At 47.4% G+C, this 22541-nt stretch overlaps 2 protein-coding genes across 7 annotated transcripts in view; both read left to right on the top strand.

The window, feature by feature from the left end:
• The window catches only part of ASAP1 (ArfGAP with SH3 domain, ankyrin repeat and PH domain 1), a 166351-nt gene extending 160592 nt beyond the window's left edge, over nucleotides 1-5759 (top strand). For all 6 annotated transcript variants that reach the window (XM_035318947.1, XM_035318944.1, XM_035318946.1 and 3 more), the window contains 2 exons: nucleotides 904-1026; nucleotides 3083-5759. In XM_035318947.1, coding sequence (XP_035174838.1) covers nucleotides 904-1026; nucleotides 3083-3157 — 198 coding nt within the window. In that variant the 3' untranslated portion in view covers nucleotides 3158-5759. The remainder of the gene's footprint in view (nucleotides 1-903; nucleotides 1027-3082) is intronic.
• A 5510-nt stretch (nucleotides 5760-11269) lies between these two features.
• CYRIB (CYFIP related Rac1 interactor B) overlaps nucleotides 11270-22541 on the top strand; it is a 93866-nt gene continuing 82594 nt past the window's right edge. The window contains exon 1 of the mRNA XM_035318950.1: nucleotides 11270-11329. The gene's annotated coding sequence lies outside the window, so the exon portion shown is untranslated. The remainder of the gene's footprint in view (nucleotides 11330-22541) is intronic.

Raw genomic sequence — 22541 nt, 5'->3', positions numbered from 1 at the left:
ACTTCTGTTCAAAGGGGAACTGCGGTTTTTGAAGAAGTGTGGGTATAAAAACAAGGACTATAAAGCAGCAGCATATTTCTGTGAATATAAAGTAGCAGCATATTTCTGTTCACATTGCTTACTTAGTCTATTTGGAAATAATTTGAAGCATTTTTCCTGCCATGAGAAACATATGTTCAGGGAGGAGTCCGTGGCCTAGGCTTTTTCATATGAATTAGCAGCACGCAGCAAAATATGACCTAGAAAATACTTGGACTCAGAATAGGGGAACTGTGAGAATATCTATTGTGAGCTATCATCACAAAATAATGCTGCCATCTGAAATTATGGTTCTTTTTAATAAGAAATCAGTAACATTCTGGATCAAAACCCATTCAGAAATAATTTCCAGATTCAATCCTATAAGCAGATCTGAAGTCAGAGGATATTGTATTTTCCTGCTAGACCCAAACCCCAAATTGAGAGGAATACTGGGATTTAAAGGCAGCATTTCCCTCGGTCTGTACCACTCTTGCAACGTTCGGAGATAGGAATTTCTGTTTTGTTTTTTTAGTTATGTATATGTTGTAGGAGAAGGAGGGTGGTTGTGAATGGGAAGAATGTAATGACTTCATTTAAGCTTTGATGGAAGATGTGTAGGATACTCATGCAATGCACTAGATATAAAAGTCTCTTCGGAGTTTTGAATCTTAAGAGAAAGAAAACCTAGACATGTGTAGGTATCTTTTTTCTTTTTTTCCTCGTTGAATTGTAGTTTTTAGATTTTCATGCCCTAATTGCAGAGAAGGAAATTCGGTGGGCTTCACATTTTCATAAAATAAAGCATAACTGGAAGGAATAACTCATACAATACATTTTTGCTGTTCCTCATGTCTTTCATCTAAAACTTTGCTGTATTTTTAGGGAAAGAACAAGGTTAGGCGAGTGAAGACCATTTATGACTGCCAGGCAGATAACGATGATGAGCTCACGTTTGTTGAAGGAGAAGTAATTATTGTAACTGGTGAAGAGGACCAAGAGTGGTGGGTATGTATCTTTTCCTTTTATAGCTCCACACAACTTCTTTATGACTTTTAAAGGAAAGCTGCTTTTTTTTCTGATTTTTTTTTTGTAGTTGCTCTTCTGTGTGTTTTTTTTTGTTTGTTTGTTTTTTTGTTTTGTTTTTTACTGGAAGGGGAGAAGGGAGGGATGCAGCAGGGGCAGGCTGTTTTTTTGTTGTTTTTTTTTTTGCACAAACAGATGTCCAGCATTTAAACTCATGCTAGAGGAGATCCCCTTTTTCTCTTAGGGTCTGCCTGTTCCTGGGAGTCTGCTAGCAGCATCCTGACTAGGTTTGGCTTTATTGCAGGCTTGTAACAACACATCTGTACTTATGTACGTTGGGGCTGTAATGTATGCTAGCCTTCCATCAAGTAAAGAGGATGTGTCATATCTTCACCCCATTTAGTATGCTTATGATCTTCATGAAAAATGGGAAGTGTAATTATCTGCAGTACACCAAAAACGATAACTTTTACATATAGGGGCTGCTGGGAATCTGAAAGACTGTTTGAAATTAGTGCTTCCAGTTACTGATTTTTTTCCCTAAATGAGAGGTAGTCGATCAACATTTTCTCCCATCCTGTGTCATCATTTTGTATCATACTCCTCCCCCCTTCTCTATGCTATTGTCTTCGGTTTTTTAGCACTATTGTCAGGCTTTCTCAGCCCTGCTCAGGGGCTCCAACTTCTCTTGAAAATCTAATTGTTGTTTCCAAAGCCCTCCTACATCAAATTGCCCCACCTGAGAGTTATTACTGGGGAAAATGAGGCAGGTTTCATTCAATTTGATTAAAACAAATCCTTATTGCAGTGCTGCCTACGGTTTCCTAATCTAAGTGCGATGCAATCTTTACTATTTTGGTTCTAGCTACGCGGTTTCCTCTCACTCATCAGCAGGACATTTAAATGTGGAAAAGTCTCAGCTGAAAAGATGGTATCAAAAAAGCAACATGAAGCAAAAAGCTGCTGTATTTGCCATACCACTCAGTCCATGATTATAGTTTTGTTAGTTGCTGAATCTGTTTTGTGAAGTACGCAGGGGTTTTATGAAGCCACATGCCTGACAAATTCCATGAAGTGCTCCGGTTCGAGCATTTCTGAGGAGGGAAATGAGTGCTGTTGACTCATACGCTTCAAAAATTTGGCTCTACAAGAGGAAATGGCCAGCCCTGCATGTTTCCCCTTCCCATTTTGTTAGTTCATGGAAGAGGAAGGAGGTACATTATTATTCTGAAAGTATGAGCAGTACTGTAGCAGGATGAGAAGAGGGTTATGTGGTCAGTCGAGACTGCTGCTCCAGTGCTATCAGTTTGACAATTGTTTACCATAAGGCATTTTGAACACGAAAAGTTCATATAGAAAGTGCTGTCTTTGTTAAAAGTTGCTTAAAAATCTCTTTATAAATGACTATTATTCAAAGTATGTAAGAAATTGTATACAGAAAGTGCTTAATGAGACAATGCTGTCGTTTGTTACAAACACCAGTATGCACATAAATCGTTAGAAATCATGCTATAATTGAATGAGAAAACAGCTAGGCCTTTATCACTTCAAATAAGTGAATTTTATCTAGGATTTATTGCATCCAGCAATGCAGATTATCATAAGTAACTTCACAGTTGTAAGCAGGCATTCCCTCAAGTGAGATGTTTAGCATTAGTCTGTTAACTAAGACGAATGCTTCTGAGAGACGCGTGCCTTGTTACGGCAAGTTAATCTGTCAGAAAATAGAGAGTCGGCCTTCAGTTTTGGTGAGGTTCTTGAAATTCAGTGGCGTATATAGCCCCTACAGGTTTCTAAATTCAGCTGTAGCTTTGTTCTCTTTAGCTTCAGTTGGTTTGTCTTATTTATGATATGCTCGTGTGGTTTTGTTTTGCTCCTTTACACAAGTTCGAACATTAACTAAGGTATGCATTAAACTATCAAATAACTTGCAGAGGCTCCATAATATCTATGCAATTCTGCTGTTTTTTAATGAAATAAATACTGTTTGTGAACAATATACGTATGCGTATTTACGTTTTTTTCTCTTGTGTTGCAGATCGGCCACATCGAAGGACAGCCAGAGAGGAAAGGAGTCTTTCCAGTGTCCTTTGTGCACATTCTGTCAGACTAGTAAAAACAACAACAACAAAAAACTAAACTTGAGCATTGCACATTCTTCATGCAAGACGGGCTTTTTAGCAAAAGCAAACGCTGCTGCCTCCCTGTAATCCTGTGCACAATTGTATATATAGCTGCTGTTACAAATTAAGAATTCATTTAAGTTTCACCTCATGAGGTTGAATTATATGTATTGTAAATATACTGTGTTATTCTGCCTTTGCCAGTATTATGGTAGCCTTGGAACCTGGCACGCCTTATTGGGTTCGTTGAAGCCATCCTCGGCATCTAGCACTTACATCTCTGTCTGAGCTGTTAAAAATATGTATGAACTGCCAGCTTTCCAAACATAGGTGGTCTCCATCAACCATGTAACTGTACAGAAAGGACTGTTCCTAATAACTCGGTATTCTCAATATACAATTAGCAGAAAGTTAGAATGAGTGAATGGTTTTGGACAATTTAAAAATCAGTCTGCAGTTTCTAAGTGTATGCAGTTTACAGCTATGAAACCCACTTTGGTATTTATTTAATATAGTGCTCAGTTAAGTGTAATTATGAAGACAAATATTCACTGACTTTACAGATAACAGTAATGTTTTATGGTGTGCATACAGCATTTCATGTTTATATTATGTGGACCTATGCCAAACTGTGATTGCAGTTCCCCTGTGATATTACCTCACTTTGAAAAGTTACAAATTTATTTCATTCGAAAACTTATTTTAATGAAAATTAGTCATATTGTTCTATAGTAGGTATATGTAAAATTTGCTGGTTTCTTTCACTGAATTCTTAGTAACCAAGGACTTCTAGAAAATGTTAACTGTTGACATTATGCATGCATTTAGATGCTTACTTGAAACCTGCCTTTGTACAAAAGTAGTCCTGTAGTCATATAGCTACATTTGAAGAAGAGAACATTTTAACTTAATTGCTATTCAGATTAATGTGAGCTTGCAACAGTATTTGTTTATAGCTAAATTGGCTCTTTGAAAAATGATTTTGTGGGTTCTTTTTCCTCTGTCTTCAACCTTGCTAAAAGTTAGTTATCTAAATAAAATTTCTTAAGTGGTGGTATAAGGATAAATTTAAATTATTTTTAATTGCTTTAGAAAGTGGAAGTTAATACGACCTTCCATGCATTTGATCAGGCTGTTAATAATCAGATGACAAGCATCGAGCTGGTTTTAGTAAAGTTCACTAAACAGTAACTGTAGTAGTCTCAATTCAAAGCACCAGCTAACAAGCATTATTATAAAACTAATTGGTAAGAAAATCATTAGAAGGCTGCATTTGACCTGAGGTTTCTTGAAAGTTGGTATAAAGCTTCATTGCCAGAAAACACTTACATGCATTACTGAAAACTTTCATTAACTGTGTCACTTTCAAGATCATTTTTTAACTTTGAAACATAATGCAATTGTGGTTTTTCCCATGGTTTGTCTGTAGCGGGTTCCATAACTTTCATACGTAGCTTTGCATTACTTGTGTTAAATGTTATTTTGGCTTCAGTACCTAGCAGTGCTATTTCAAAGCAGATTGTCTTGGCTGCATGGAAAGATTTTCATTTCATAAAAGCACATCTCAGGCTCTCTGAGGGCTTTCATTTTTAATTCAGTTTTACAAGACTGTAGTCAGTGAATATTTAATTCTGTTTGTGGTTAATATGGAAACAAATACCAGTCTAAACCCCAGATGGAAAAAAATGGAAAAACGTTTATCAACTGTTAATGGTTTTATCACTTACGATAAAAGTTTATTAAAAAAATAAAATTACACAATGAGTGAGCAAGCCTGCTGGCATCTAATCTTCAGTATTACCAGTTCCAGTATTTCAGACTTTTACTCTTTTTTTTTTTTTTTAATGGAAAGGAAGTCAGGATTAGCATTTATTTAGCATTCCATTTTAGCCATTAATACAGTGTTTTAAGTTGCATTAAAGAACAAAACCTATTCACTTTTGTGGTCAATTGTATTTTTAAGTGATCTTGAAATAAACTGATAAAAAAGCAAACCATTTAAAGAAAACCTAGGCATGTAAAATTATGTAGAGTCAAATGTCATTATTTTCTATGCTCTTTAAAATAGTATACATATGCATTTTATAAAATTAAATGAGTTCCATCGGGAACAATAGTTCTGTTTATTCTGGCTTATTGTGGGTCATAAGAAATCTGAAAATGTATGATATTGATTGAGTTTAAGTACAGTATTATATTTGAACTCAATGAGCCACTGTCTGCGATTTTGTACATGACATAGTATTTGGAAAGTCTAAATCTTTATGGAAAAATAGCTGATAGGGGCTGGGGGGAGGGCCAGGGGAAGGTGCCCCCAGAGGGGGAAGTATGCTCTGCAGATGTCTTATTTACTGTTGAACAACAGTTGCTATTTATTTTTTTATTACATTGAACATCACATGTACAGAAGTCAGATCTGATCATGCCACTAGTTAAAATCTTGAATTCTCATTGAATGTTAAGGTAAAACATCAGTACACATGTCTATTCACATGTATTTAATGTGACAGTTTTTGAGTACTGTATGTGTTCATTTCTACTTTTTTAATATTTAAAATTGCTTTTAAATAAATGTATTCAGTTGATCCCAGATATCTGAACAAGGCCCTTTTGTCAACTGGAATATCATCCAGGGAGAAAGTTTGGATTCCAAACAGGTAGAACTTCAACACTTGACGTGTTTCCTCTTGACTATAAACTACCCCTTCTATAACGCCATTTAAATGTGTTTAACGGTTGTTAAATATGGATGCAATTGCCTTTTTTTTCTGCAAAATGTGACTTACTAAAACTAGCATCAAAACACTTTGGTCCATGAGTTTCGCTTTGCTTTCTCCGTGGCTTCAGTAGGCTCTGTGGAAAGCCTGGTGTGTCTTCTTGTTTTCTAAAGCTGGCCCTTCTGGTTGAGAAGAGCTGCCCAGCATGGTCCTCTGCCCCACTGCCTTGTGAGCAGGAAAACCAAACCCAGCAGCAGCCCTCAGCCTGACTCGAGTGGTACTAACCTTTCCGGGACGAAGGTGATGTTATTGCTTACAATTTCAGGTCTGATCCAGCGCGTAGATTTTATTTGCCCCCAGCTGGGTGCTTGGAAGTTTTTCATTTAACACCCAACTGCTCCAAAAAAAGAACAAGTCGCTTGAAATTACTTCCTCATCCTTTAGCCAGAGGAAAAGTTGGAGTGTAGAGTTATCAGGTCTGGTTTGTATCAAAAATAGTAACTGCAACAGCACAGGGCTCAGGAGGCTGCTGCGATGAGGTAACTTCTTGAGCGCTGTGCTGTAGTGCAGGGTTCTTCATGGAATGTTCTGCCCAGTTAGTTTGGGGTTTTGAATTTGCGTAGGGTACACGTTTTGGAGGAGGGGGAGTGAAATGTGGACCAGAGAGCAGGAGAAGCAGTCTGGTTAAATACTGTGCTCTTGCTCAGTTTCTATCTTGTCTCAGTATTTCACACAGCAGCATTCAGAGATCTGCTGGTTCCAGTAACCTCACTCTTTGACCTACTTGTATTGCTTACCCTTCAGTGACGTGTATGATTTCCTTTTCCAAGCCAAAATTGAGGTGGGTATTTCATACACTGTTTGGAGCTGAAGAGGCCAAGACAAGCACAGGTCCCGAGAACACCCTTGTTAATCAGGTTTACAAAGTTTCAGCCTTTTCACTCTTTTTCATGGCAAACTTAAAGCTCATAATTTAACAGAGACCAGTGGTCAACAACAGTGAAAGTGATGCAAATCTTAAATACCAATCACTGAAACTCTGAATAGCCACCCCCCCCCCCCCCCCCCCCCCCCAAAAAAAAGGCACCAAATGCTCCAACCCCATAAATACGATTGAATAATTCTCAGATGTTTCCCCCTTCTCCAAACTCTAGTTCAGTTGACTTGAGCATCAATAATAAATACGTTTACTTTCCCAGCAGACTGTCCTGTTCCCAGTTCGCAGCTTCATGCCATTCGCACCCTGGACCAGTAACCCTCTGGTGCCAAGAAAACAGAATATGACAGAAGAGCAAAAGTCATCCCTTAATATTTAAAGTTCAGCTTCAGACCTTGATTGCTTACAGACAACTTAGCAGCTTACCCTTGAGTTTAAGGCTGTTAGGGGTGAGACACTTATTTTAGCCCTTCTAAAACAGACAGAGGCTTTTGAGATGGATACAGAATACACACGGGATCGTGAGATGTTTTCATCTATATAGCTGTTAGCCCCAGATTTTCTTACCTAATGCAAAATATTTCAAGTTGTCTTAATGATACTTTCAGGGCTGTACAGGACATGATTTAGAGCCCAGCCATCTGCTGAGAGAGTGCTCAAGTTTCTTCCTGAGATAAGCTAAGTGCTGTTTGTCAATTTGTACTTAAGCTCGCAGCCCCCTGTGCTGCAGTGTGCACAGGACCTGTGAGTTTTGGCTAGTTCTCGTCAGCTGGTGTTGGAGTAATGCTAAAACCGATAGTGTGTCACTGTACAGGCCTTGCCTTGTTCCTGGGCAAGTTGCAGAACAGACCCCAGTGTATGCAGTAGGGCAGATGTCTGCTCTAGTCTCCTTTTATAATAGCGGGGGCGAGGGACAAACAATTTGTGATGGCTATCGCAGCTGCTAACCCCGCTGGAGCAGAGGAGAAGCTAATCAATAGCTTGCTGTACTGCCTGCTGGGCGAGTGTTTGGAACAAGCTTTAAGCTTACCTGGAGCCTTAAATCTGCTGTTAATGCTGCTCTGCAGTTCTTGCCGGCCTGGGCTTGGCTCATGCAGTGTCTGATTAGAAATGTTCCCTCCCTTATGTTCGTTATTTTTTGCTAAAAGGTGGTGTGTGGCTAGGTCCATTCCCTCATATTTTTTTTTCCCCTTTAAAGTTTGAAGATGTTTTTATGCTTCAGATACCACCAGACATTCAGAAATCTGATTTTTTTCTCAGTCACATTGTGTAAATGAATCACCCTTGAACATGTAAAGCTGCCCTAGAATGGCTACATGTAGAGGCTATTTCACTGTTTACCATTATTCAGTTCAATTAGTGGCATTAACACGTTTTTTGGTAACTAATTTACTTAGTCTCTTTTCCAGGAAATACTACAGGAAGAACTTAATACAGCTGTCCGTAAGCTTTGTAAACAGTAAGGAGTAGCATGCAATAGCTTGAAGTCTGAAGCTGTTCTCAAACCTTGTTTAGTAATATGTTTTTCTTTGTCCCTCCCTGCTTCCACATCCCTGCTACCGTAGTAAATGTAAACATGCCTCTGTGCTGGACTTCTTAGTCTTTAAATAAAAATCAAAACCTGCTACTTACGGAAAAGTATTTACAAAGTGCTGCTGAGCTTCAGGGTGAAAAAGACAAGCCACCTCTTGAGCGAAGCCTGCCCAAAAGTCAGCAGCTGTTGGCTGGTTAAGCAGGGTTTTTGTGATGGCTTTCTGCTGGAGCCTGTAGCCCTCCTTAGTGACCTGATGATCCCAGTAGCCACACAGTTTCAAAGATACCTTGAAAATGAAAGCAGGCTTTTTTTTTTTTTCTTCTTCTTCTTCAAATTAGGACAGGTTATATTGCCTGTAATCACCTGCCTATAATGCAAGCTATCTCATCCCTGGCCCTAGACCTTATATATCATGTTTCCTAGCCTTCCCTTAATTCACTGTACATGTTAAATTTAGAGCTGTGGCTCTACTGCAGTAATTGTAGGCAGGAAAGCAAGAGCAGTCAGTGAGCTGCAGCTCCTTCTTGCAATGGCCAGCCATGTGCTCTTATTCCAGCTGAGACCTTTATTGTATTGAAGCTCATCCAGGAGCTGGAAAAAGGTGTGTGGAGCAACTCGGGACGTTGCGTAGGTAGAAGCGTGGGGATGAATGGCAGATTTATGATCCAGGATCTTCCTTAGTCTCTATCTTCCCTATAGGAAGTAGGCCAAACCTCTATAGAAGGGCACTGGAGAGAAAATGCTTCAACTGCCTCGATAGGGTGCATAGAGTTCGTAGCCTGCTTACCAGGGAAATGTAGCAGCTAGGACAGCTGGAGAGCAAGGAGCTTCCAGCATTGAGCTTCATGTGAAATGGACTGGCATGGAGTGGTGGAAGATGGGGACTGCTAAGTCTTCTTCAGAGAGGATTTTGGTATCTTCTCTTCCTCTGTGGCACAGGTCTGGAACACAGCTGCCTTGCTGAGCCTTGCTGAGTGCTGGATTTTGCTCAGGATCTTTCTTCAGCTCAGCAACTGTGTTCCTGCTAGGTCTGAGTGAGATGCTACCAGGCGCCGCAGAAAAGTTCCTCCTGCTCATCCTCCCCTGCTGGGGTGCAGTGAGAGCTGGGAAGAAAAAACAGTAATAAAGCTGGGAGTGGAAAACCCCCTCTACTTCTAAGCCCTGGAAAGCAGAATTTTCTTCCTGCCATCTTCCACTGGCAGTGTCCTACTTAAGTGGTTTTATTATTATTATTATTTGTGCAAAATAAAGCCCCTAGCAATATTTATTTAGCCAGGGGTCTGCCTAGGGTCATCACCCCCTCCCCCCCGCCCCCCCCCCCCCAAGTACCTGGCATCTGTTCTGCTCATGATCCACAGCGTTGGCTGCTCATCTACTGCAATAATACACAACTGGTGAAATAATATAAAAGAAGGGATTTGAGCATAGTGCTTCTGTATAGCAGTCCCCTTTCCTACGTGGCATCTCAGAGCTGTTGGCTCTGCCTTCAGCCTCCCTGCTGTCACCTTTCCATCTGCTTTGGGCCACGTACAGGTTTTGTAGTCATTGTGGCATTGCAGAGAGCTGCATGCCACAGCACAGGGCCTCACTGGGGCTGCAGAGCGAGCTGCAGCATCAGAGCCCCCTGCAAGCTACTGCCAGTCAAGCTGGCCAGCAGAATGCCATTTACAGAAATTAACTTAGGAGCTGTCACCCCATCTAATCCCTATCCCTTCCTGATAAGGGATTGACAGCACTGGAGAACAACAGCATCTGTCGCTGGAGGGAGAGCCCTGCTACAGCCTGAGCAGTCCTTCGTGCCAGGCAGGTGGGATGGGAGTCCCGGGGGAATCCTTGCTCCTTCTGCGAGCAAGATGCCATCGATGGTTGGTATGAGCGAGAAGATACCATGCAGGGTTCCTCAGGGTTGTCACAGGTGCCTGAGCACAGCTCTGGCCCCAGAACCACCAGCCATGGGGTCCTCCTCCAGCTGCTAGCCTGCAGCCCAAGCCAGCCCGGTGGCTGAGGGCAGTGCTCTGTTGGCCTTTGCGCTCTGAAGACTGTTGTAGGTGATTATTTTTGGTATGTATGTATTTGAAGTTTCCAGGCTGGGATTTGAAGCTGGCTGGGATCTTCCTACTTCTGTAAAACCTGCTTCATCCTCTGCTTCGTCACAGGTTTCATGTGCGTTTGACTGGAGTGGCCATGCTGGTATTGCCCCGATGTGCGCTGAGGTGGTAGGATGAGGCCGGGTCATATCATAGAATAGAATCACAGAATCGCTTGGGTTGGAAGGGACCTTAAAGACCTCCTAATTCCAAATCCCTGCCGTGGGCAGGGACACCTCCCACCACACCAGGCTGCCCAAAGCCCCATCCAGCCTGGCCTAGAACACGGGTGCATGGGGCACCCACAGCTTCTCTGGGCAGCCTTGCCACCCTCACAGGGAAGAAGTGTCCTTGCCAAGGCTCCCATGGGGGCCACTAGGTGAGGGGAAGCCTGGTGGATTTGTCACCACCACAGATGCCTGAGGTGGAAGGGGTCACGCTGGTGCCAGCAGAACAGTTGAGTGTATCAGGCTGTGCCAGCATCCAGGCTCCACACCCTCCTTTGGCTACGAACCTTCATCCCCCTCCCTCCTCCTCCTCCTCACCCCACCTCAGCACCCCCTCCCTGAGGCCAGCGGACCCCAACCCACAGCACCCCCCTCATCCCCCCTTCCTATCCCCCATTTTGGGACCGCTCCACCAGCCCCCGGGGGAGAGGGGGGGGTGGATGCTTCTCCCTCCGGTGCTCACTAGCAGCGGGCCGAGGCGGGGCGGCCCAGCCGGGCCCGATGAAGGTGCCGGAGCCTCCTCTTCCTCCCCCCGGGGCTCGGCTTCCTTTTATAGCGATGCGGCACCGCTCTCGCCGCCCAACCTGCGGCGGCGGAGCCGGCCCCCGGCAACCCGGAAGGCGGCGGCGGGCTGAGCGCCGCGGGCAGCCCCGCGCCCAGGTACCGAGCCCCGGGGGGAGCCGGGGAGGGGGGTCCCGAGAGGAAGGGGCGAGGAGGCGGCCCCCGGAGCCCCCTGAGGGGCCCCGAGCCCTGCTGTGGGGCACCGAGCCCTGCTGAGGGGCCTCGCCTCCACCCCGCGAAAGGGTGGGTGCAGGGGGGGGCTGTGAGGGGATCCCCCCGTGGTGGTCTGTCAGATCCTTCCCAAGAGGCTGGGGGGGGGGGGGGCCCGGGGGGGCGGCCCGGAGCCCCCCCCCCAAATGTCCAGGGAACGCCGCGGGGGGGATATGGCAGCGAGATGGGGTGGATGGTTTTGGGGAGAAAGCCGGGGTTTGGCTTTGCGTCCCGCTGCCTGTGATGGTTGGAGGTCTGGGCTTTGGTTTCTGTCCCAGGCTGGGTGCGTTGTGCTTGGTTGTCCCCTCATGCCAGGACAGGTGCCGGGCTGGAGGCTTCTCACACAAATCTAGCACCTGCTCCTGGCTGCACAGCCGAAATTCAGGTGGCTAGAAGCTCGGCGAGGAAGCAAGAACTCCTGCTTTGGGGACTGCCTGGCCTGGGCAGGGACGGCAGCGAGGTTGTGATGGTGGTTCTGTGCGAAAACTGCCCCAGCCTCTTAAGCAAGTCGTAGTGTTTCAAAAGGATTAATGGTGAAACAGAGAGGAAATGGCACACAGCCACCCCTAAACCATGATCTGACTATGTGGTGTAGAGCCACGTTACCATTTTGTGGTTTAAAAATGTGTTATCTCTAATAAATGAATTGTTCTTTAGTGTATGTGACCCCAGAAAGGCATAAGGGATATGTCTGTTGTTTGATACAGGCTGGTGATTAAACCAGGGAAGATGCTGTTTTTCCATGCAACGAAAGCACCCCCACATTCATGCCCCCAGCAGCGTGGGGTTCTGTCAGCTCCTGTCTGCACTGCTCCCAGTCAGACCGATGGGCACGGTCAGCGTGTTTTCCGCTGGTTGTCTCCTCTTGGTTTTCAGGTTGCAGCGAGGTCGGTGGCACGGATGGTCCTGTGGGTCAGGAGGAGAAGCTTACTGGAGAGATGAGGTTTCTGAGCAGGTCTGAGGCAGGGAGAGCAGTGCCCCGCATTGAAACTGGGAGCCAGCAGGAGCCACCTGATGAACGGGACTTCCAAAAATGTTTCCAGTAAAGTCAAGAGCATCTGTTTCCTTAAACAGGATCGATAGTTCGGATCGCTCGGCAAGGAGCCTGTACAAGGGATTTTCAATAATGTCCATGGTGCAGCTCAGGCTTGGGGAAAAAAAACAGAGAGGCCTCGTTTGGTGCCTCTAAAGGCGTGACCAGTAGCAGCACTGCGAGAGGGCAGTGGAAAGCCTCACACAGCTTGTAGGTGTGGGAGGGCACGGCCACTCTTCACTGCTATTTCTTTTTACTCAAAGGTATCAAAGAATAAGTAGTGACTTAGAAGAATAAAGGGCAGTGTTTGACTGAGATACTTCCTGTGCTTGTTGGAGAAGAACAAGGACAAGAGTATTTTGAAAGTAAAAGCTTATTTCCTGCGAAAAACTTTTGCTGAAGTGAGGGGTAAGAACATTTCAGAGCCGGAGTCACGGCTGGAGTGACTCGGGCCAGCCACGCTGGCATCTGGATCGGGCTTGGCTGAGGCAGAGCTGAGGGCACCGGGTGCTGGGCTGGCTGAGCCTGTAGCGGGGGAACAGGCGCAGCATTGTGTGCTTCTTTTGCCTCACCGAGAACAGGAAGACGGTCTTGCCTGTTCCCCTGCCTGCAAACAGCCTTGCTCAGTAGATTTGGTACCACCTGGCCTTGTTCTGCCTTTGCTCAGGAGGCTGAGTGCAGCACAGTCTCCTCTCCACCCAGTGAGTGTCCAGGAGCACGGTGCCTCTGTGGGCACCAGGACTGCTCCTGTAAGCTGAAGGTCGTTCCTACGGTGCCTGTCTCAACTGTGGCTTGGAAAGGCTTGTCTCTGAGGTTAGCTCCAGCCGAGATCTATCTTCCTAATCGTCTGGTTTAGGTTTTCCTTTAGTGCTTACCGTGGCTGTAAGCTTGCTTATCTGCCGCATCGCCGCTGTCATGCAGAGCTGCACGGTCCCACCAGGAGCTTTCCCCTGCAGGAGCATGTTCCTAGGCAAGGAGGTTGCCTCGGAGCTGCCTGCAGCGCTCCAGGCTCCTGCAATACAGTTGTTGCAGCCAGGCTGTGTTTTGTGATGGATAGAGAGCGCCTTGCACAGCGTCTGCAATTGCCCAGGTGTTCAAAACCTTCGTTTTGCGCTGCTCTAAGTGGATCTTGATGTAGCATGGATTTTCTTTTGCTTTCTGAGTTGTGTTGCTGTCCTCTCTGGGTGTGGTTTAAAACTCTTCCCCCCAGAGTTCTGTGGTTTTTTTTTGTTTGGTTGTTTGCTTGTTTTTTGAATGGTGCACACATGAATTTATTTCCTTAAAACCTTTCTGCATTGGAGATGCTCAAATTGAGTATATGTGTGACCTTGTGGAATTAGGTGGGACACGTCTAACATACAGCTCTGGTTTCCATTCCCAGCAGTTCTTTGCATGGTGAGATGCTCTTCTATCATCCAGAAATGCAATTAAAAAAAAAAAATGCTGCTTTTGATATCTGCTTTGCAGAAATGCTGTAAGACCTACTCCAGGGTATCTAGCGAACAAGCTCTTCTTGTTTTCTCAAAGGCTTCCTAGTTAGAAAGGGAAGACCATCAGGCCTTCTAACTGCAGAAGCAAATGAGGAAATTTATCTGAGCCTCCCTAGCACAGCCTTTGTCTCAGCCAGAATTAGGACCCCCACCCCACACATCTGCCTTGCTGCCAGTCTTGAGCCCAAGCCTCTTGGCCACAACCCTCGCTATTCGAGGAAAAAAATCATGGGCAGTAGATGTAATCTGTGCTATGAAAATCTAATCTGTGACCTAATTTGTTGTGATACCATGAAGAACCTGTCAGCAGCGATCACTGTAACTGGCGGAGCAGACGCGCTGCCCGCTTTCCAAGAGCTCTCCGCGGAGCAGCCTCGGAGGCAGCCACACCGGGCCGAACGTTTGAAATCCTCCTTCGCTGCCAAATCTGGGGAATAACACACAGCCAGTGCTCTGACTGCTTTTGTTACTCTTGTAAAATGAAAGTGGTGCAGGCAGTCTTCCTGCGTGTGGAGATGAAGCTCTTCTGCAGGCGCTGCCGATCGGGTGGCTTTGCAGTGTGAGAAGGAAAATGAGCTGCAACAGGAGCGGGGCAAATTTCGGTGCGTGTCCTGAGAGCTGCTTGCCTGGTAATTGCTCCTCTGGCTCGGTTGTGGCACTACTTTGGTGGAACCAGCTTGCTCAGCGAGGGGTGTTTGTGGGAATGACTTCCCACTGGCGTGCGCTGAGCTCTCATGGGCTAGTTTTCTGGTCAAAATGGGCCGGATTTGGGCACAGCCCCTTTTACTCAAGTCCGCTGTCCCTTAGGGGAAAAAAAAAAAAGATCTGTGGTGTGTTACTGAACCCACAGCACTGCCAATCTTGCTCCACGAGAACTGATAAAGCAGGAAGGTTTTACAGCTTGGGAATGCACAAGTAAGAGGCCGATAAACTGGAAGTGGTGTTCCTAGGTCTGGGCACGGCTGCATCTGACAGGGAGAAATCTTCACTGAGGAACTATGGCTCTATCAAAAACTGACAGCAGAGCTGGGCTTCCGGTTTGACTGTTCTAGAAATAACAGTTCCCCTTTTTTAAATAATATTATCTTTAAAGTGCTTTTCTTGAAAGTACTCAATTAAAATGTGCCAGGGTGTGCAGCCTATTAATAACTGCTTGGATTTGTGTCCTTGCCCAGCGAGACACCGTCGGTCCCGTCGGGCTTTGAGAACCTCCTGGCTCCTCGCACACCTCAGGCACACGTTTGTGTGGCCTGCATGCATTTCTGTCGTGTTTTGTAAACTCGGGGTCCTTGTACCCACGCCGGGCACTCGGTGCTTGTGTCTCAGCGTGCTGTTTGTTGGTTTGTGCTCGCTCCGGGCCTTTCCCTCCACCCACTCGCTTCCTCTCACCAGCGGCCCGCAGCTCCTCACGCACTGCGGGCAGGATCCCCGCCTGGTCAGGGGCTCGGCGCCTTGCCTCAGGCGAGTGGAGCAGCAGAGGCAGGGGCAGGCACCTGGACGTGCCCGGGGGATCTTCTCCCCTCTTCTCAGCACTGGTGGGGCTGCAGCTGGAGTGCTGTGGCTGGATCTGGGTGTCCCAGTACAGTGCTTTGTTCAGGTTTGGGCCCCTCAGTACCAGAAGGACATCGAGGCCCTGGAGCATGCCCAGAGCAGGGCTACGAAGCTGGTGAAGGGCCTGGAGCACAAGTCCTGTGAGGGGCGGCTGAGGGCACTGGGGGTGTTTGGTCTGGAGAAGAGGAGGCTCAGGGCAGACCTCATTGCTCTCTGCAACTGCCTGAAAGGAAGCTGTGGGGAGCTGGGGGTCGGCCTCTTCTCACAGGTAACCAGTGATAGGACCAGAGGGAATGGCCTCAAGTTGTGCCAGGGGAGGTTCAGGTTGGAAATGAGGAGACATTTCTTCTCAGCAAGAGCAGTCAGGCCTTGGGACGGGTTGCCCAGGGAGGTGGTGGAGTCACCGTCCCTGGGGGTGTTCAAGGAAAGGTTGGATGTGGTGCTTAGGGACATGGTTTAGTGGTGACATTGATGGTAGGGGGGTGGTTGGACCAGATGATCTCGGAGGGCTTTTCCAACCTTAATGATTCTGTGACTCTAAAAGGGAGCTGGGCATACTGGGAAGAGTCCGACGGAGGCCACCAGGGTGATGGAAGGATGGGGGCACGTCTCCTGTGAGGAGAGGCTGGGAGAGCTGTGAGAAGAGGCTCAGGAGGTCTCATCAATGTGTACAAATACCTGAAGGCAGGGTGCAATGATGACAGAACCAGGCTCTTTCCAGTGCCAGAACAGGAGGCACTGGGCACAAACCAGCACACAGGGGGCTCCCTGCAAACACCAGGAGCACTTCTGGGCTGGGTGGGTGTCGGAGCGCTGGCACACAGGGACAAGAGGAGCCAGAGTAAGTGACAGGAAGCAGGGTGGGTGTATGGCTGGAGGGGACGAGGGTGGGGAGGGAGGATAGCTGTGTGTGACCGGGCTGGGTGCTGCTTGCTGTCCCTGCCTGTGGGGGCAGTTTTTTTTCTATGGGTAATTTTTTCTATTTCCTCATTTCTTACTAAGGGTTGCCACCTCCCCTTGGACAAGACCAATTACTCAACCACGCGGAGTGCATCTGGCGGCTTACAACCCGTCAAAAAGAGAAAAAAAGAAGCCCGTGAAAATAGCATGCCTGTGGTTTTAAATTAGGCAAGGGCTAAAATTAAAAAGAACAGGCCTATCCGTGGCTATGCAAACCGACAGGGAATTAATATTCAGCTGACTGCTGAGGACGGCGAGCAGAGGTCTGCAGCTCGCACTTCCTTTGCCTCGTCCCACTCCTGTCCTTGCAGCTGCTTCTCTCTGCAAAGCGTGGTCAGGAGTTAGGGGAGAGCTGCCCCAGACCTGCTAACATCATGCCAGTCCCAGCACTACTTCCAGCGCTGTGACATGTCAGCAGTGCCCCACGTTTTTAGCTTTAATTTCTTTGCTTGGCTGCTACGAATGAAACTTCGGATGTACCACGCCAGGGTCACTTGTCGTCAGAGCCCAGATGCGGCCTGGGTCCACCTCCCATTTCCTGGGCGAGAGAAGTGCCCCCCAGACACTTGTTCTTGTTTCCTCTCCCCAGCTGTGGTTTGCTTTCCTCCACTGTGATGGCGTTGCTCTTAATGGGGCTATGGCAGAAGCCAGTTGCCAAAACAATTCCCATTTCAAGAATAACTCAGTCTGCTCGGTTCCTAGCAGGTCCAGTTTTCACTTTGCACCCCGCCGTCGTTTTCACCTGCAGCATGACCGATGCAAACCGTTTTATGGGAACGAGTCAGTGGGCAATGGACTGGTGGGAAAGGCGGGAGCTTCCTGGTGGAGGGGAAAATGTTAAGAAAAAAGGGACCAGGAGCTGCTGGGGATGGAGCTGTGGTGGTGAAACTGTCTGGTCCTGCTGGTGGAGGTGACGTAGGGCTCTGTGTGTATTTGTGGGCTGTGTATGTTCTTGAGGAGGGGAGATTTTAACACCTAGAGCCAGGAGAGCTGCAGGTAGGGTTTAAAATTGAATCCCAAACAGAGATGGGGCGCGGGGGCTGGATCCAGGTTGGTGTGCAGACCTGCAAGCAGGCAGTGAGCGCCCTCGCTGCCAGCAGTGGATGTTCCCCAACCCCAAGCATGTTCAGAAGGGCTGGAGGGCACTTGGAAATCAACATTAAACAGTACCTCAGCACAACTTTGACAAGTTTACTCAAAGGGTTGGCGTAACCCCGGTGTGAATAAACTGCCGAGCCGCCTCTCAAAGCAGCACAAGGCTGAGGGCTCCGGCTGCAAACTTGGCGTCCTGCCCCTCTCACCTTGCAAAACTTGCACCAGGACTTCCTGCTCCCACAGCTGGTCAGATGCCCTGGTTGTAGGCGTTACTGGCATTGCTTTTATCAGCAGAATTGGCTTTTGGTTCAGTTCTGCCTTGACCTAAGGCTGCTCGTACCCAGGGCTGTATCCTGGGCTGTCGCAGGAATCGTCATGCCTCTAAAATACCTTTATGCCTTCGAGGGGCGATTCTGCCTAGGACTTGGAGTTGCTGTGCATGCAAAAAAACCAACCAAACAAAAAACAACAACAACAACAACAAAATGGTCTTTTTAGCTTGTTGAGGTTCTGCTTGATCTGTCTTTTTTCTTTTAAATAAATCGCTTGCCGTGAGTGGTGTGCTCTTAGTGGGGTCCCGCTCGGGAGCGCAGCTCAGGGTGAGGAGGCTGCCCCCTGCTTCTGCGGGGGGCTCACGGAGGTGGTGCAGAACCCATAAATGCTTCTCCTGCAGAAATCAGCCAGTTTGAGGCAGCAGTCGGGGCCTGCAAGGAAAATGGCAGGCTCAAGTGAGGGTGTCCTGTAGAAAAGGCCTGATTCTGACAGCCTTGTACCTCTGGCCCATCCCAGGGGCAGGCTGAAGTGCAGGAGTCCCGTGGATCGTCCCCTGGGGAAGATGTTCTCTTGGGGAAGATTTTGACCTCCAGAGCGCAGCCTCGGAGGTGTTCCTGGGCAGATGTTTTTGTCGAGCTGCAGGAGGCCGTTTGCATATCGCGTGGGGCTTTTCCTCTTCCTCTTTGCTGCTGTCCGCGTGTCTGGGAGGAAAGTATCGCTCTCAGTCAGGGCCTGAATTCGTGCAACTTCCTCTGAGCAGCGGCTCCTAGCAGCGCAGCCCCCTGCGGGAAGGGGAAGGGCAGGGGCTCCTCGGGGAGACCTTGGAGGGGAACTTCCCGAGCGCTTCTCCTCTGCTGGTTCCTGGTGGGCAAAATTGGAGCCCCTGTGCTCCGCTGGGAGGCAGCTGGCTTTCTGCTGCAGGGATGCTCACGTCCCTGGTCCTACAAACCCCGCTGTGAAGTCATGAGGCAAGGTTCTGCCGGAGGAGGCAGCGCAGGCAGCGGGTTCCCTTTTCTCTCCTCACCATGCAGAGGAAAAGGAGCCTCGTGCCTGCCCCCACGTACCCGGTCGGAGCATCCCACGTCCCACACGAAACACAGGCAATGGCAGTCTGTATCTGAGCGTCTCTGAAAGTGCAAAAGACGTAATTTTGGAGGTCATCGAAACTCAGTCCCTTATCCCAAAGCGTCCTTTTGCCCTTGACACTATTACTGCCGGTAAAATAGGTGAATTTACATTCCAGCCCCATCTGAAGATGTACCGGATAATGCAGAGAACTGGAAAAACTGCCCTTCCTTTCTCTGTCACTTTAATCCCTTGAGTATACGGAGATTAGAAGATATTTGATCAACACATGGAACATTCATTGCACATTTCTCTTCCAGCACCCATCCGACCTCAGATCCTGAATGAAATTAATTTGCATTTGTTTTTAAAATTGTCTCATTTTGTGAATCAAGATGTCAACACATTTGCAAATGGTCCCCCAAGAGATGTTTGTGTCTCTTGGAGTTTAAATTGCTGGATCAATTTCCCATTAATACTAAGGGTGTTTAAAGGACAAATTCTCTGCCTACTGCAGTGAAAATGTACCCCGAGGTATGACATTTCACCTGCCACTGAGTGTAAGATAGCTGATCATAATGGACTGGGAGAGCTAGATTTGCACATCCTGGTAACAAAAGAGGGTGAGCGTTACAGTAAGCCTTACCTTATTATCTTTTGTCTTTTCTGCACGTGGAAGCTTTTGTGCTCTTTGCAATTCATGTTACTGCATTATCCAGAAGCCCCTGCCTGAACGTGAGCACGGTTTAAACCCTAGGAGTGCATAAAGAGAGCCCTGAAGAGCTTCCACTCAAAAGGTTTTGAAGAAAAAGGAGCACCACAGTATGGCTGAGGTCTTGCAGCAGCCCTGATGCCCAGTTCCAGCTGTATCAGTCCCTGCACAGAGTCACCAGCCCCGTTGTGTGTCCTGCTTGCAGCTGTGCTGGTGGACAGGGCTTCGCCACGGCTGGTCCCTGCTCCTCAGCACAGCCCTGTCCTGAGGCAGAAGGAGGGAGGAGGGTGGCTGGCAAGCCTCAGTGAGCTGTTCCTCAAATAAAAGAGAGGCAAATGGAATCAGCCATCGGTAGAGTGCAGCTGCAAATTATTCGAAGCCAGGGGCATGGCCTGCACTGAGGCGTGTTTACCCGAGGAAGTGCCAACATAACCTAGGAGAACACCCCACAAAATTGCACCATACTGGCCCAGGGCCCTTGCACCATCACAGAAACTGGGTGCCAGGATGGGAAAGCACCAAGTGAGGGGGCAGAGCCTTCCTCAGGTTGCTACCTTCTGCTGCCAGCCCTCTGTGCTTCCCGGCATTCCCTGATCTCTTACCAGCTCCCATCAACAGCTGTGGTTTGCGGTTGCAATGCTCAGCATTTGTCTCCTCTCTGTCCGAGCAGACCCGTGCCGGGGCTGGATGCGCAGCCTGCAGCAGCTCTGCAGGCCCGGGGCTCCCAGCACTGGCCTCCGGGCGTGAAATCGACTCCTTTACTGAGACCCAGGGCACTGCAAGCGGAGGTTTGCGAGGCTTCTGCGTCCTTCTGGCGGAGCTGTGAGGAAAGGTTCTGGCGAACTGCTTTGTAATGCGTTACTTTATTTCCTTTCAAGAAGAGAAAAGTGCCCCTAGTAAATCCAGAGCTGCACTGCCAGCCCGGAGGAAGCGCACTTTCCTCATCTGGCAGATAAAACGCTGTCAGTCTACCACACTTTTTGCAGGAGGGATCACTCTGTTCCTGTACCTGCCTATTGCTCCTGAGACTGCAGTTTGAGCAGCAGCGGCTCCATGATGTAAGTCCGTGCCCGTTAGCAATCCCACTGCTTGTTTCAGGGGACCCCAGAAGTTCATGAGATGCTGAAGAGCTTCCAGTCCGCGCTGCACCGGATGGGAATGAACCGGTGACCGAGAGGGGAAAGGTTCTCTCGCACATTTACAAACCCTGAGGCATCTGTTCCCCAGGCACAGATTTGTCTAATTTCCCTAAGCCACTGATGACCTGCCCTGAAACGATACTCGCATTCCCTTAGGAACTCCCTTGGGTTGATATCAAGCGGATAGTTATTTTTGGGTCCCTTCCCAGAGAGAGTGCACGGGATTGCTCTGATCCTTGCACGCCAAATAAATATATCATCGGACCGTAGTGAAGGTCCAAAAAGCTTTATTGAAGGGGAAGCGGATTATTAATAATTGAGGATAGTTCACTGCATTGTTTTGGAGCCAAGCAAAGCTAATAGAGCTTTTTCATAGCAGAGATAAAAGTGTGGACTATCAGGACTGAATTGATTGCAACAGTTAATGGGAACATAAAAGTCAATTAATGAATTGCAATGGTTAACTCTGCATTAAAGCGCAACGTGCAGCTCCCAAGCAGGGTATTAAGCATTTTTAAAGACTACAGAAAGCAAACAAATGAACAAAGGAACAGCAACAAAACAGTAACAAAAACCCCACACCTTATTGACTAGTAAATGCCTGTGTAAATAACTTTTTTTCCTGGGAGAGGAGCTCACGTGACCACTTCTTTAATCCATTTATCCTAAGGCTTTGGGTGCATGTGTGTGTTTTCCCTTCAGCACCTTTCAGAATGAAATAAAGCCTCTGCAAGGAGTTGACCAGTGATCAGTTCTGCAGCGTCTCGATGTGGTGAGGACTGTAGGGCAGAGGGAATGGGCTTCTGCAGGTGGGTTTGTGATAGAGGCTCTGAACCAGGAGAGTTCCCAGCTGCTACGTGGCTGAGCTGCCCCGTGGTGCTTGTTACCGACCCAGTGTAGGTAATTTAACTCCTAATTTCACAGTATATTCTCTGTTTCTCTGCAATAACAGAAGAACATCCCATACTGAAAAGTGAAAGCTGAGGCATTGGATGGAATAGCTCAACTTCTGGTGTGTGAGGAAGGTTTTAAAATGTCCTGCATTGAAGAAATTAAAAGGTTTCTTGCGGAATAAACTAGCAGCCATTCCTTCTCAGTGACAGTCAATATATTCTAAGGCTTCCTCCCTTTGCAGCCTTTCTAAAGCCATCCATTTGTTCCTCTGAAACCTTTGTCCAAGCCTCAGTCAGGCGAGATGCCTTTCTGTGCTCAGCACTCCCCTGCTCTGCCTTCTTTCATGGTCGCCGTTCAATCTTCTGGAGGGGACTCGTCCCCCTCTTGGCCATCTGGCCACACTCGAGGCCTTTTTGAACGCAGTCCCCTCCGTGCTAAACTCATCTGCAAAGCCTTTCACAAGCTCCAGGCCGGAGTCTGCCATCCGAACTGCGGTGTGTTATGCCTCAGGACAGGAATGACCCCATTAAAACCACTTAGGAGCATGCGTACTTAGGACTGTCTCGTTGTCCTTACGTTCATCTCTGCTCCCACGTGGTTCCCGTGACCCTTTCACATCCCTGCTGGCTGGAGCAAACCATAGCGATGTTGTATTTACCTGCATCCACCCCTCCCGTGCTTTTAAAGTTCAGCAGATACATGGTTAGGATTAAAATAAGAATGGAAACATAACGGAAGCAGGAAGAAGCAGGTACTGTTTGCTTTTACCTGGAGGAGAATAAGAATTAAAAAATAAAAAGTCTTGTGACAAGTATAACTAAGGCATCTCAGTTCCCTGCGGATTTGGGTTCCGTGCGTCTCCCACTGGAGCATTCTTGCTGCAAAACCT

This window comes from Oxyura jamaicensis, chromosome 2 (assembly GCF_011077185.1).
Source record: "Oxyura jamaicensis isolate SHBP4307 breed ruddy duck chromosome 2, BPBGC_Ojam_1.0, whole genome shotgun sequence".
Classification (NCBI taxonomy): Eukaryota; Metazoa; Chordata; class Aves; order Anseriformes; family Anatidae; genus Oxyura; species Oxyura jamaicensis.
This window is presented reverse-complemented; position numbering and strand designations above follow the sequence as displayed.